The sequence below is a fragment of the Ixodes scapularis genome, unplaced genomic scaffold, assembly GCF_016920785.2.
Source record: "Ixodes scapularis isolate PalLabHiFi unplaced genomic scaffold, ASM1692078v2 PGA_scaffold1__304_contigs__length_218370807, whole genome shotgun sequence".
NCBI lineage: Eukaryota > Metazoa > Arthropoda > Arachnida > Ixodida > Ixodidae > Ixodes > Ixodes scapularis.
Window position 1 is genome coordinate 173,083,952 of NW_024609846.1, and position 13,563 is coordinate 173,097,514.

Here is a 13,563-nt window from a genome sequence, read left to right on the forward strand (position 1 = left end):
ACGTCGCCGCGCTCTCGAGTCGCGCGCTCTAACGCCACGGCGCTCTAGTGTCGCGCGCTCTAACATCGTGGCGCTCTCGAGTCGCGCGCGCTAACGTCGCGGCGCTCTAGTGTCGCGCGCTCTAACGTCGCGGCGCTCTAGTGTCGCGCGCGCTAACGTCGCCGCGCTCTCGAGTCGCGCGCTCTAACGCCACGGCGCTCTAGTGTCGCGCGCTCTAACATCGTGGCGCTCTCGAGTCGCGCGCGCTAACGTCGCGGCGCTCTAGTGTCGCGCGCTCTAACGTCGCGGCGCTCTAGTGTCGCGCGCACTAACGTCGCCGCGCTCTCGAGTCGCGCGCTCTAACGCCACGGCGCTCTAGTGCCGCGCGCTCTAACATCGTGGCGCTCTCGAGTCGCGCGCGCTAACGTCGCGGCGCTCTAGTGTCGCGCGCTCTAACATCGTGGCGCTCTAGAGTCGCGCGCTCTAACATCGTGGCGCTCTAGAGTGGCGCGCTCTAACGCCACGGCGCTCTAGTGTCGCGCGCTCTAACATCGTGGCGCTCTCGAGTCGCGCGCGCTAACGTCGCGGCGCTCTAGTGTCGCGCGCTCTAACGTCGCGGCGCTCTAGTGTCGCGCGCGCTAACGTCGCCGCGCTCTCGAGTCGCGCGCTCTAACGCCACGGCGCTCTAGTGCCGCGCGCTCTAACATCGTGGCGCTCTCGAGTCGCGCGCGCTAACGTCGCGGCGCTCTAGTGTCGCGCGCTCTAACATCGTGGCGCTCTAGAGTCGCGCGCTCTAACATCGTGGCGCTCTAGAGTCGCGCGCTCTAACGCCACGGCGCTCTAGTGTCGCGCGCTCTAACATCGTGGCGCTCTCGAGTCGCGCGCGCTAACGTCGCGGCGCTCTAGTGTCGCGCGCTCTAACGTCGCGGCGCTCTAGTGTCGCGCGCGCTAACGTCGCCGCGCTCTCGAGTCGCGCGCTCTAACGCCACGGCGCTCTAGTGCCGCGCGCTCTAACATCGTGGCGCTCTCGAGTCGCGCGCGCTAACGTCGCGGCGCTCTAGTGTCGCGCGCTCTAACATCGTGGCGCTCTAGTGCCGCGCGCTCTAACATCGTGGCGCTCTAGAGTCGCGCGCTCTAACGCCACGGCGCTCTAGTGCCGCGCGCTCTAACATCGTGGCGCTCTAGAGTCGCGCGCGCTAACGTCGCGGCGCTCTAGTGTCGCGCGCGCTAACGTCGCCGCGCTCTCGAGTCGCGCGCTCTAACGCCACGGCGCTCTAGTGCCGCGCGCTCTAACATCGTGGCGCTCTCGAGTCGCGCGCGCTAACGTCGCGGCGCTCTAGTGTCGCGCGCTCTAACATCGTGGCGCTCTCGAGTCGCGCGCTCTAACGCCACGGCGCTCTAGTGCCGCGCGCTCTAACATCGTGGCGCTCTAGAGTCGCGCGCGCTAACGTCGCGGCGCTCTAGTGTCGCGCGCTCTAACGTCGCGGCGCTCTAGTGTCGCGCGCGCTAACGTCGCCGCGCTCTCGAGTCGCGCGCTCTAACGCCACGGCGCTCTGGTGTCGCGCGCTCTAACGTCGCGGCGCTCTAGTGTCGCGCGCGCTAACGTCGCCGCGCTCTCGAGTCGCGCGCTCTAACGCCACGGCGCTCTGGTGTCGCGCGCTCTAACGTCGCGGCGCTCTAGTGTCGCGCGCGCTAACGTCGCCGCGCTCTCGAGTCGCGCGCTCTAACGTCGCGGCGCTCTAGTGTCGCGCGCTCTAACGTCGCGGCGCTCTAGTGTCGCGCGCGCTAACGTCGCCGCGCTCTCGAGTCGCGCGCTCTAACGCCACGGCGCTCTGGTGTCGCGCGCTCTAACGTCGCGGCGCTCTAGTGTCGCGCGCGCTAACGTCGCCGCGCTCTCGAGTCGCGCGCTCTAACGCCACGGCGCTCTGGTGTCGCGCGCTCTAACGTCGCGGCGCTCTAGTGTCGCGCGCGCTAACGTCGCCGCGCTCTCGAGTCGCGCGCTCTAACGTCGCGGCGCTCTAGTGTCGCGCGCTCTAACGTCGCGGCGCTCTAGTGTCGCGCGCTCTAACGTCGCGGCGCTCTAGTGTCGCGCGCTCTAACGTCGCGGCGCTCTAGTGTCGCGCGCTCTAACGTCGCGGCGCTCTAGTGTCGCGCGCGCTAACGTCGCCGCGCTCTCGAGTCGCGCGCTCTAACGTCGCGGCGCTCTAGTGTCGCGCGCTCTAACGTCGCGGCGCTCTAGTGTCGCGCGCTCTAACGTCGCGGCGCTCTAGTGTCGCGCGCTCTAACGTCGCGGCACTCTAGTGTCGCGCGCGCTAACGTCGCCGCGCTCTCGAGTCGCGCGCTCTAACGCCACGGCGCTCTGGTGTCGCGCGCTCTAACGTCGCGGCGCTCTAGTGTCGCGCGCGCTAACGTCTCGGCGCTCTAGTGTCACGCGCGCTAACGTCGTGGCGCTCTACTCTCGGCGCTCTAATGACGGCGCTCAAGTGTCGTGCGCTCTAGTGTTGTACAGCCATTTGTCGTACCCCCTTTTACGCAGATAATTAAAGGATGTACACAAGCGTACAATTTTGACAGTTTCAGCCTAGTTGCCCAACTTCCACTGGCAATAGCTCCTTGGAAACGCACAGCACCCATAATGAGTTTTACTCTGATTAAATATAATACGAGGCAAACTCCCGTTGCTGCCCTGCGGCAGGAGTTTTTGCTGTTGCTTATACGTACAGCGACTGTACGGGCTTCCTCACTGATATTACTAAGAGTGATTCTGTTTTTGGTTGTGCTGTTATAAGTGAGACATGGAAGGTTGTTAGACGTCTTGATGCCAGAGCTTCAATCGTTACTGCAGAATTACATGCTTTAAATTTAGCTGTTGAATTCATTATAGAAAACTCCAGCCAGTATTCTGTTATGTACTCTTACTCTCTCAGCGCATTAAAGGCGCTTGCTTCTTTGGAAATACCGAAGAATACCTTCGTTACTAGGCTCCGGAGCATTGTGCACACTGCAGGAAACTCACACCTGCACATCAATTTCTGTTGGGTGCCTAGTCATGTCGGTATTCAGGGAAATGAGGATGCTGATAGAGCAGCCGGTATCTGCATTGAGAGGCAGGTGGATGTAAAGTACATTTCATACACTGACTACAAACACAGTCTCAAAAGAGCAATCCAAAAAAAACTGGCAGTTAGAATGGGACACGGAAATACACAACAAGCTTCATTGCGTAAAACCTATCCTGCGGGAAGGGGCAAGTTGCCGACACAGAAAGCGCTTCTTTAAGGTGGTGCTCTGTCGTCTGAGTTTGGGACACACCCATCTCACGCATGAGTACCTCCTACGGGCAGAGGCGGCTCCGAAATGTAAACACTGTAGCGAGTCATTGAGTGTGATGCATGTTCTTATCACATGTCCTAAGTACCATCACGAAGGCACCACTTTTTAGAGCGCAGCTCTTAGGCCCCGTTTCCGGCTTGAGTGGCGTCGCAGTCGCTGTCGCTGTCGGCGTAACAGCGAGGTCACGTGACCCCCCGAGGTCACGTGACCCCCTAAGGTCACGTGACCCGTTTAGGTCGCATGACCCCCTGACGCCACGTGACACCCCTCCTGATGTCACGCGACCCCCTGACGTCACACGACCCCCTAAGGTCACGTGATCTCAAGGAGTCACCTATCCCCAGTCTTGTTCACGTTACTGAAAAAAAACTAATCTATTACAATTACTATTACTCTTGGCTAAAAGTATTCGATTAGATTACTTGATTACCCGACGGCAAAAGTAATTGGACATTACTTAAAGAAGTAATCGTTACTTTTCCGATTACTTTATTGTGTGAAGACTTACATCTTTAGCGCTCATAACGATGAACTACTTCCAACCTATATTTCACATTTGTACAAGTATTGAAGAAGAAAAACTGGCTCCCTCTTTGTGGTCGTGGCACCTTCACAATGCGGACCCAAGCATAGAATTCGTTTGAAGACGTTTAATGATTTGGGCGTTCGCCAGTGTGGGTGGTTAGGGGGGGGGGGGGGGGGCGGAGGGGTTCTAGATCTTGTTAAGCTTGAGCAAGGGTTGTCGCTCAAAGTTTGCGTCGCTCATTTTATTATTTACATGTGGATGAGCTCGCATGTTATACAAAATTGCAGCAGCTCCAGGATTTGAAACAGATCATGTGTAGTATCCATTAGCGGAAGAGATCGCCCCGTCCACTTCTCAACTCAAAACATTGCTTGTCACAAAGACCGCGTAGGGGAAACGGGAAAATATTTCAACTGCCTTTGTTATATTTTGCATCCGCTTTAGACATTCTTGGGTTCTGGTTCTCCTACGGGCTGCGAGTAGGTACCCTAAGCAGGATTTTTTAATTTTTTTATTTCTGTGTGTGTGTCCGTGAGGGGGCTAGTTTGAACGAAAGGCTTACAAAGTTACATTCTCCTTCCGCAAACTTCGGCCTGAATGGCCTTTGTCACGCATTGTGACCTCCCTCGGGCTTCCCATTCCCAGTCCCAGCTCGAAAAAAAAAAAGAAAAAAAAAAAAACACGGACATTCCACAGAAACTGTACATAGAAAGAGATTGACCTCGTTTCATTTCAGCTCCGCAAAAATCTCTATTTTTTCCGTTCGAAAAAAAAAAGCAAATTTTATTTTTGTGATTTCAGAAAAAAAGGCGTGTGCCGGGGGGGAGGGGTCCAGTGGAGAAATGGTAATGGTTACATGTAATTTTATTACTTCAAAAGGTAACCAGATTACTCTTGTGATTACTGCCTAATGAAAGTAATCAACTGACTACAAAATTACTCCAAAAAGTAATCGATTACAAGTAATTTGATTACTTTTAATGCGTACGGTACAAGTCTGCCTATCCCTCACTACGCTTCCATCCTCCTCCTCAAGATCTGCGCTCTAATCCGGCGTTGCAGGGAATTGTAAACGGCATTCATTTTTTTTTCTCTACCTTTTTTCGCAATCACGTCCCCTTCCACCCAGCATCATTATTGGGTGACGAACCTCTTGTGCCGCACCGTCAAGTTTTTAAGTTTTTAGATAGCATTGGCATCCCACATCGGCTATAAATTTTACTTTGTTTTCATTTCTATTACATCTGACTGAAAATTAACGGTGGCAGAGAACCGGCGATCGTGTACCGTCGGCACAATCTCCCAAACTTCCTAGTGTGCATGAAATACCTTTAGAGTGCCTCTGGTTAGCGGAGCGTCGGTTAAAGATTTCTGGAGGCCTTAATAGGCCTGCATCTTGAAAGTTTTTAAACATTCATTGCCTATATTTTTAATGGAACTACCTACTATAGGCCTTTTCAGTATTGCCCTTTACTTACCCTGTGTTTGGCACACTATGGCCTTAGTTGCCTCTGTGCCATTAAACACCTAATTTTTTTCTTCTTCTACGAGGACCTCTGCCAGTGCCAAGTCAACCATACCACTCTCCCCCCCCCCCCCCTCCCCCTGATGATTAAGTTGTTAACAACGCGCTAAAACATGGCACCCAGTGAATGCCTTATATACATAGCTTGCAGGTGTCGCGACTGCTGGTTACTGACGGTTCTTGCGTTACAGGCTCCCTCGAGCTGCGGTGTGAAACCAACACGGTGAACCAGGCTTTTACGTTGCTCAACTACCCTACTCAAGCCACTGTAGTTTAACAACTTTTCTGAGTAGCTTAGAGATTTTAAATTAGAATTTTATTTCGGTAATTGGTAGTTTACTTTAATTACTTTTTCCGAGTAGCTTCTACTCAAATTACAAATTACTTTCGAATTTAGTGGTAGGTTACCTTATCAACACACATTCCTGCCCAAAAAGAGATATGATGTTGTAAAATCAGCTGATTTTGCCACAAAAAAAAAAAAGGCAGGGGGTTAAAGCATGCTCAACAGCATGTCTGGGCTAGCTGGTCAATGAGCATTTTGGTTTAAACCAGTGCGACAAAACCAGGACAAAGCGTGGGGCCTAGGCGGGGGGGGGGGGGGGGGGGGGTAGTGGTTTGGAGTGTCTGGAACCCCCTAAAATTTTCACTAGCCCCCCACAGCAACAACCCTGCTATGAGTCGCGGGGAGCGGACATGTCGCAAGTGAGGCCGAGTAACTGCGGGTTTAGCGCCGAGGACTGGGTTTTCTTGGCGTCTCGAAGCTTAAGGAGACCTGACGGATTTGAAGAAAGGCTTTGTTCCCGCTTTTCCCCAACGTAGGAACTCTCGCCCACTGCAGGCCGTGTGCACACTGCATCCTATCCATTCAAAGGAGGCAACAAAATGCAGCACGCGCTCTTCAGCTCATGTGGTGCTCCTCTAGTTTCTGGTGTACTTGTATAATCGCAAGCTAAAGGGCAACGCAAAGGTGACCTCTTTGCGTGGCCTTTTAGGCAACGCAAATAGGTCACCTTTGCGTTGCAGATTGTTCAATGCAGATCGTTCATGAAACCTTAATAATTCCCCCAAAGTTTTTACATAAAAATAATATTAAACAAGCAGTGTTGGGAAATACTTTAAGTACATGGTAATTAAAGCGCTACTCATAGAGTGTTTAGAAAACTCGTATTTTACTTGAAATAATTCTCTAAGCATATAGTAGCTTACTAAGTTTTTTTTTTCACGTACTTTCCCAGGAAAGTACACCTCCCGACTACAAACTACATTCCCCAAACCTGAAAACAAATAAAATGGTGTATCATCATGGGAAAAAGAACTATAGTATTTCGAGACGTCATTTGGTCATTTCTCTCAGAGAAGTTATAGCGGCTATAAGAGCGATACAAATAAGTACCTTATAATTTGATCGTGTTAACCCTTATCCGGGCAGTCATACAAAAATGAAACTAAAATTATATCACAATCAGTATTTCCTTAAGAACCAATTCAAGCACCAAAACATTATTTTTTTGTGGCATTTTATTTCACATTTAAGAGATAGGACATGTATCTACCAGTGCACACTGCCCGTTAGGGGATAACAAAATGTTGAATATTAGAAACAAGAATTACATCTTGTGGTACAACCTGAAGCAGTTTCTTGGGGACTTTCCCGTCACTATGCAAAGCCTAACTTTGCGCTTTTCACAGGCAATTGATGTCTGGCCGCTTGGGCAGTACCTGCAGCGACCTTTGCGTTCCAGCAAAGGTCGCTGATGTCCGCTACGACGCTACCGTCGTAGCGGACATCGGTGACAGGTGCTGCCGTAGTCTGCATTCTTGGGCGCTGCGCCGCAGGTTCTTCATCGAGGGTGGAAGAACGTCTCCCTCTTTTCGGGGAACTTGCATGCATCAAAGCTTCTGAAACAGCTAGTCGAAATTGTTTCAGTCGCATTGCCTTCACGCCAGTGAGGTTTGACTGTCGTCGGTGTAGTAGCCAAGCATTGTTCAGGGATATATCGAGAAGCTGGCTGAAGATGCCTAAGTACCATCGATTTGTGCGGAATGGGGTGCGATAAAGCGCTGCGTACATGTCTGCAAGGTCAACACCGCCCATGTCAATGTTGTACTGTTTCGCAATTTGTGGGCAAGAAACTGGAATCTTTTGAAGCTCCTTCTTGTTGAACCCGTTCGCTGTTTCCACTGGGTCTTGTGAAACACAAGAGCTTGCAAGTATTACAGTCTTGTTGTCAGCCCATTTCACGACTGCAAGTCCTGCCACATTGTCCACCTTGTAGTCAAAGCTGCCTCTTCCCTCCTTCAGCAGTGACTTGTCATCCTTTAGGGAGCAGCCTCGAAGCCTGTTGCTTCGAATGGTGCCGAGACTGTGCAAAGAATACCTTTCTTTCAGTCGTGAAATCAGTTCCAGCGAGGTGAAGAAATTATCAAAGTAGACAATGCTCTCATTTGGACGAGAAACGCTCTCGTACAAGCGCAACACAACCTTTGCGCCGAGACGGAGCGCCTCATCCTCTTCTGCAAGTCTGATACCTTCGAATGTCGTTGCGCCGGTGTACAGAATGAAGTCATGAACCATCCCAGAAACACCCGCACGTACAAACAGTTTGAAGCCCCACTTTTTAAGTTTCTTGGGGAGGTACTGCCTCAGGTTCCCCGCCTTTTTACCCTTGTACGGGATCATCATCTCATCAATGGAGAAGAGATTTTCGCTCTCTTTGGCCTTGCATTTGCTCCGAATGTGCTCAAGCACAGGTTTAATCTGGTAGGCTCTGTCAGTTTCAACTGGCTGGAGGTTATCAATAAAATGGATGAACCTTCGGAGCTTCTTGAACCGTTTTACAGGCATCACATTGGCGATCTCGTCACATCTTGTTTGATTGGCCCAGTAGTCTTCAAACGAAGGCATCCCGATGACGCCCATCATAAGAAGAATTCCGATGAAGTACCTTAACTCTGCAACGTTCGTGTTGATTTAGCTTCCGGTCTGTTGAGTGGAATACAGATTTGTCTCATAAACCTCCTTCTCAATGAACTCATCGCCAAAATACATCTGAAAATACTGCAGTGGAGTGAGATCTTCCGGTGCAAGCTCAAACTGCGGTTCTGGAGCTCGGAAGTCGTGGTTGAAACTTGTCTTCCTCCATTTGTACTTGTCACCTTGTCTCGACGAGGCGGCGTTCTTTGGCAATTCAGCTTGGTCTTCCGAGAGGGATCTTTCTACTTCCAAGCTTCTACTCCTTGGCTTGAAGCTGATGTCATCATTGTCCGTGTCCGTTTCATCATCGCTTGATGAGTCGACGTCGGATACTCCACCTTCAGGAGGGATCACTGTGGCTCTCCTTCTCAATCGTAAACCATAAAATGTCCTCGCAGTTAGCTCCTGCACAAAACAAAAATAAAAAAAAAACATTAGAAAAACGTATACAAAACAGTGGAATAAATACCCCAACGTGCAGTGTATCCTGTGAGATACACACGGATTATCACCCTGCTTTGCATAATTGGATCGGAGTATTCGATTAAAAATACATCACCAAAGTCTTTGCACACTTTCGTATAAAATCGCAACCTTAGATTTTGATTACCGTTTCAACGTTTAGAGCACAAAGTAGTACTTGCCGTGGACACGTGGACGCCAGCACTGGTTGACGCCATGTTCTGTCACTCATGAAGAAACACTTGCTGTAGGCTCCGGGAGGTGGCGCTAGGTGTCTCGGCCGCCGCGGAGGATGTGTCCCATGAGATACATTGCCCATTTGAGGGAGTATATATTTACAGTAATTTTTATTTGTGCGTTTTAAGTCTGTATCCCCGGAGATACAATAATAAAGAGGGTTAAATATTTCGTCAGCTAGAGTAAACAGCTACACTGCGGTGGCTTGACTTCAACCCTATATTTGCCGCCATTACAAAAAAAAAATTATGCACCTCCAATTACTCTAAAGCAATGCATACCAGTTTAAAAAAAACACTGTATAGGGGACGAAAGATCATCATAAAAGATTGTGTTAAAAGGCACTTGCACTTTACTTTGAAATTACCATTGTGCTTAGTGTACTTCACTTGAAGTACATTGCACCCGGTGCACTTGAGATTATGTACTTGAAGTACATAGCCTCTCATTTACTTTGTACTATAGATCAACTACCTTTTAAATGTACTTTACGCAACACTGTAAGCGATCAAACACTGTCTGCAAAATCAAGCTCAGGGAGTGCTAAACCTCAAAGCATAAATGACGCATCCGCAGTACATCATTGTCGAAAAAAAAATTAGAACTATTAGGCGCGCACAAGCACAACCAGCTAATAAAGTATTTCTGTCAAAACACAAGCCGCTTTATATTAGCGTACTTTCTTGTTACAATAAAATATATAAAAGTAAAGTGAAAAGAAACTCGCTACTTTTTTACGGTAGTTAGTAATTTACTCAGTTACTTTCCATTTCAGTAATTTCTACTCAACTCCAATTACATTTGAAGCGAATACTCAGTAGCTTAACTTAATTTCTTTTCCTGAGTAACTTGTACATGTCTGCGGTGAACCGAACCCTCGTGGCACATAAGATACCGGCATTACCGTGAATGACGTTACGGGCAAGCTATGTATAGGCCATAGGGCGTACAGTCCTCAGATATTGTTAACAGAGCATTTTATACTTAGAGAGTTTGGTCAATGGGCGGAGCTTGTTGCCCGCTAGAACCATCGAATTTTGCGATAACACAAAATGGCGTTACTTCTTTGTCTTGTTGATTCCTGAGAAATCGCGTAGAGATCGTACGAGCCAGAGCCACAACATGGCGGACGGAAGTAGTCATCCCCCGGTTGTCAGACTACGCTGCTGTGGTTGCCAGGCTGTTAAAATCTCCTTAAGGCCAAACTCTCTCAGTATAGACGGCCCAGATCACTAGTAGGCGAGATTGTCTCGCGTTTGATGCCACGAAGTGGCAGCGCTCGCTTAATGGCGCCTTCAGCCGTCCGCTAGGACGGCTGAAAACGCCACATAAAGCAGGGAAAACACGGCGAAAGAAGAAAAATACGGCGAAAGAAGTGGCAGCACGAACAAGAAACCTTCTCCACAATGACCCTCTTCTGAGTGTCATTGTGGGCAGTGCCAGGCAGGGCTCACAGCGCGCTTTTTGTGGTCAATTTTTTAATCGGGCTAAAAAAATGTGAAACTTGATTGATTGATATCTCAGACACTAATAAAAGTTTTGCGAATTCGTTTTGATTTGTCTGGCCTCTAATATAAAGTGCCGTAAATTCTGAATTGAGAATATTACCCGTAAAACCGATAATTAAAAGTTAATTAACATATTTCAGTTTAGACGCCAACTTTACATGATGATTATTCCCTCAGCTTATGTCCGCCGAACTTGAGAAACACCTAGCGAAAACGGCATTCAGCTAGCTTTTTGCACTTTTAATGCGAAATCATTAACTGTCTCATGGAGCGAGCCGACGTTATCAGCTTTGAAACCTTGCAAAACGGCACCTTAATGAAACCACGCGCAAAGCAACACAACGGCACATTGTACACTTCGCTCTCATTGGCTGGTGCGCATCGACGGGGCTCCCATTGGCCGCTGCACGTCTGTTTGTGTGGTGCAATCCTGTGTTAGCAGACTGTTGTGCTATCACTGATCACCGCGTTCGCTCGCCTTTTATCGGTTGCACGGCGCGTCGCAATCATAGAGTTATTATAATGTGCGCTAGAGAATCAACTGGCGCTAGTGTCTATGCCACTTCCGTGACGCAAATTGAAGCAGACAGCAACCAGTCCACTTTTGCGGAGCTCCTGTGCATTCCTATGGGAAAACGCGCGTGCATTTTGTCTCTTCACCGGAAAATAACACAGAACGCTTTGGTTATTTGGGTCGTACCGAATATCATGTACCTTGATTAACATTCTAAAAGTGTAAGTGCTTTAGTTAGCGCATTCTTTTTTTCATCGGTGAACGATGTTTAACTTCGCTACATTTCAGTCTCAAATATGTGTTCCGCAGCAGGTGTGTAAAAACAAGCGACGTTTCAAAGCAAAATAGAAATGGAAAGTAATATAGGGTGTGTTCAAGGCTCGCCGGCATCCCGGTGACGCTTATATGTTGATAATATGCCAGTCCTGTCACTATATGAAAAAGACCCCGTCGTACAAGCGCGGATAGAAACATTCAAAAAGAGAATAAAGTACGTGGGCTATGAAAGGTGTCTTCTTATTGTTTTCTCTGCCGGGCAGCTTTTATCGGGCACTTGTTCTCAAATATTTCGAGAGTGAGGGTGATGTTTTCAACGCAGAACAAACATCTTCGCACATCTTCACGAGCAGATCTAGAAAGTACAAAGCGGTACTTACTTATTTAAAATCGAAATATATTACGTGGCCTTCAATTTATTTTGATCGTACATGCAGGGGTAGTTACTGATCCAGTGTTACTGCGTAGTTATTGCCGTCTAACTTAATTTCCAGATGTCCTTCGTTCGTTTGGCACGTATGTACCTCATGCTGAAAAGCGCCGACGTCGTGTTCGCGCTAACAGTGTCCGACAGTGCACATAAATACACGTACGGGGCCGTTAAAGCACCGTTTTTAATGCGATGAATTTGAAAGATAGACGCCGCAACTAACCAATAATCTCATCGGCCTGACTGAGAAATGTTACAAGCTACCTAGTACGTACGAATTATTCGGGATATTTGCTCCTATGATCGAGCGCAGGGAGAAAATGCACTCACTTTTTCCCATAGAAATGTATTACCGGAAGTAAATTTTGGACTCGTTGCTGTCTGCTTCAATTTGCGTCAGCACACTAGCGCCACTTGAACCTCTAGCGTACATTATAATAACTCTATGGTGACTATATATACGGCGCATGGAATAAACCAAGGGGTTCGTTCTGCTAGCAACTACGTTGCTGTCTGTTCCTTCCTCGCGCCGCAAGCGCCACGACAGTTTCAACGATCGCTCACCTGATGGCGCTGCGTGTCCTCGAGGCAGCGGCTCCACCGTTCCACATCTAAGGTCAGCGCGTTGTACGCAGCGTGCTTTCGCATTCACAACTCAAAAGAAGTGCTCAGGTGGACTTTGATCCGTTTAAATTATGTTTCCATTCAAAAATATTACCCTGTATATTGTTTTGTTGTTATTAAATATTAATTAAAAAAGAAAACAAATTTCTTTAACACATTATTGTTGAAAACGATAACGAACGCAATCTGTTTACTTTGATCAATCGCCTGACAAGCCTCAGTTGATGTCACGGTCCACGGCACAAAAAGGCTTAATTTTTTCAGTCTCTGACGTCGCGGTTACATGTTCCGCTGCGATTTTTGCTGGATCTGTTAAATCAATTTGCGGGGCGCGCAACCTGAAGTTTCGAGCTAAAACTTCATCATAATTTCCTGAAATACATATGATTATATTTAAGTTGTTAAATTATACTTCCGTATCGTCTTCATAGTCTTTTTAAGTAAAAAAAAAATAGAAAAAGGAATGTTGCGTGCTAAAAACGTACAGAAAATCCGGGGCTGCTTTGCTATGTTATCGCCGTTTTTATTGCACGCTTCAATTTACTTAGAATACGCGCGCAATTTATATTATTGATACTTTTATGGTGCAGAATTGGATTTAACTGTTGTATAATATTACATTTTCAGAAAGGTAAAAAGTAAATAATTGTTTGCACAAGTATTTCATAATCGCGATTTCCTATTATAAAATAGCGTTAAAATGATTAAACATATGAAAAAGTAATAGATAGCAAGTCATACGATACTTATAACGAATTGCTTCTAAAATCTGGTTATATGTTAATTATATTATTAAAAAAAGTCATTCCTACTATCTGCAAAATAATACTTGGGGCAGAGGTTAATAACGGCTCGGAACACCCATGTGACGAAATCTTGCGGGTTCCCGAAATTATGGCGATATTCGTGACTTATGTAGCTACGTTCTCGAAAAACAAAATTGCTGAGTAATAATATATAATACATATAATGCAAATGCAAAGAGTTATTGTCATCTTTTTATTTGTGAGGTGCACTTTGAAATAGAAAAAAAAAGCACGACAGAAAACTGTTTTAAAGAGGTCATTAAACAATATCGGGTTGGAATGTTCACGACTTTACGGAGACGTACTCGTCCTAGTCTGACCCAAGTATACTCGCACGGACCACCACCCATTCGGAAGCTTCTTAAC

At 47.9% G+C, this 13,563-nt stretch overlaps 1 protein-coding gene across 1 annotated transcript; it reads right to left on the reverse strand.

The window, feature by feature from the left end:
- Positions 1–7,023: 7,023 nt before the first annotated feature.
- Positions 7,024–8,286, reverse strand: LOC115325288 (piggyBac transposable element-derived protein 3-like). Its single transcript, XM_040221467.1, has one exon. It carries the CDS (start codon positions 8,284–8,286, stop codon positions 7,024–7,026), a length of 1,263 nt encoding a protein of 420 aa, XP_040077401.1.
- Between the last annotated feature and the right edge of the window lie 5,277 nt (positions 8,287–13,563).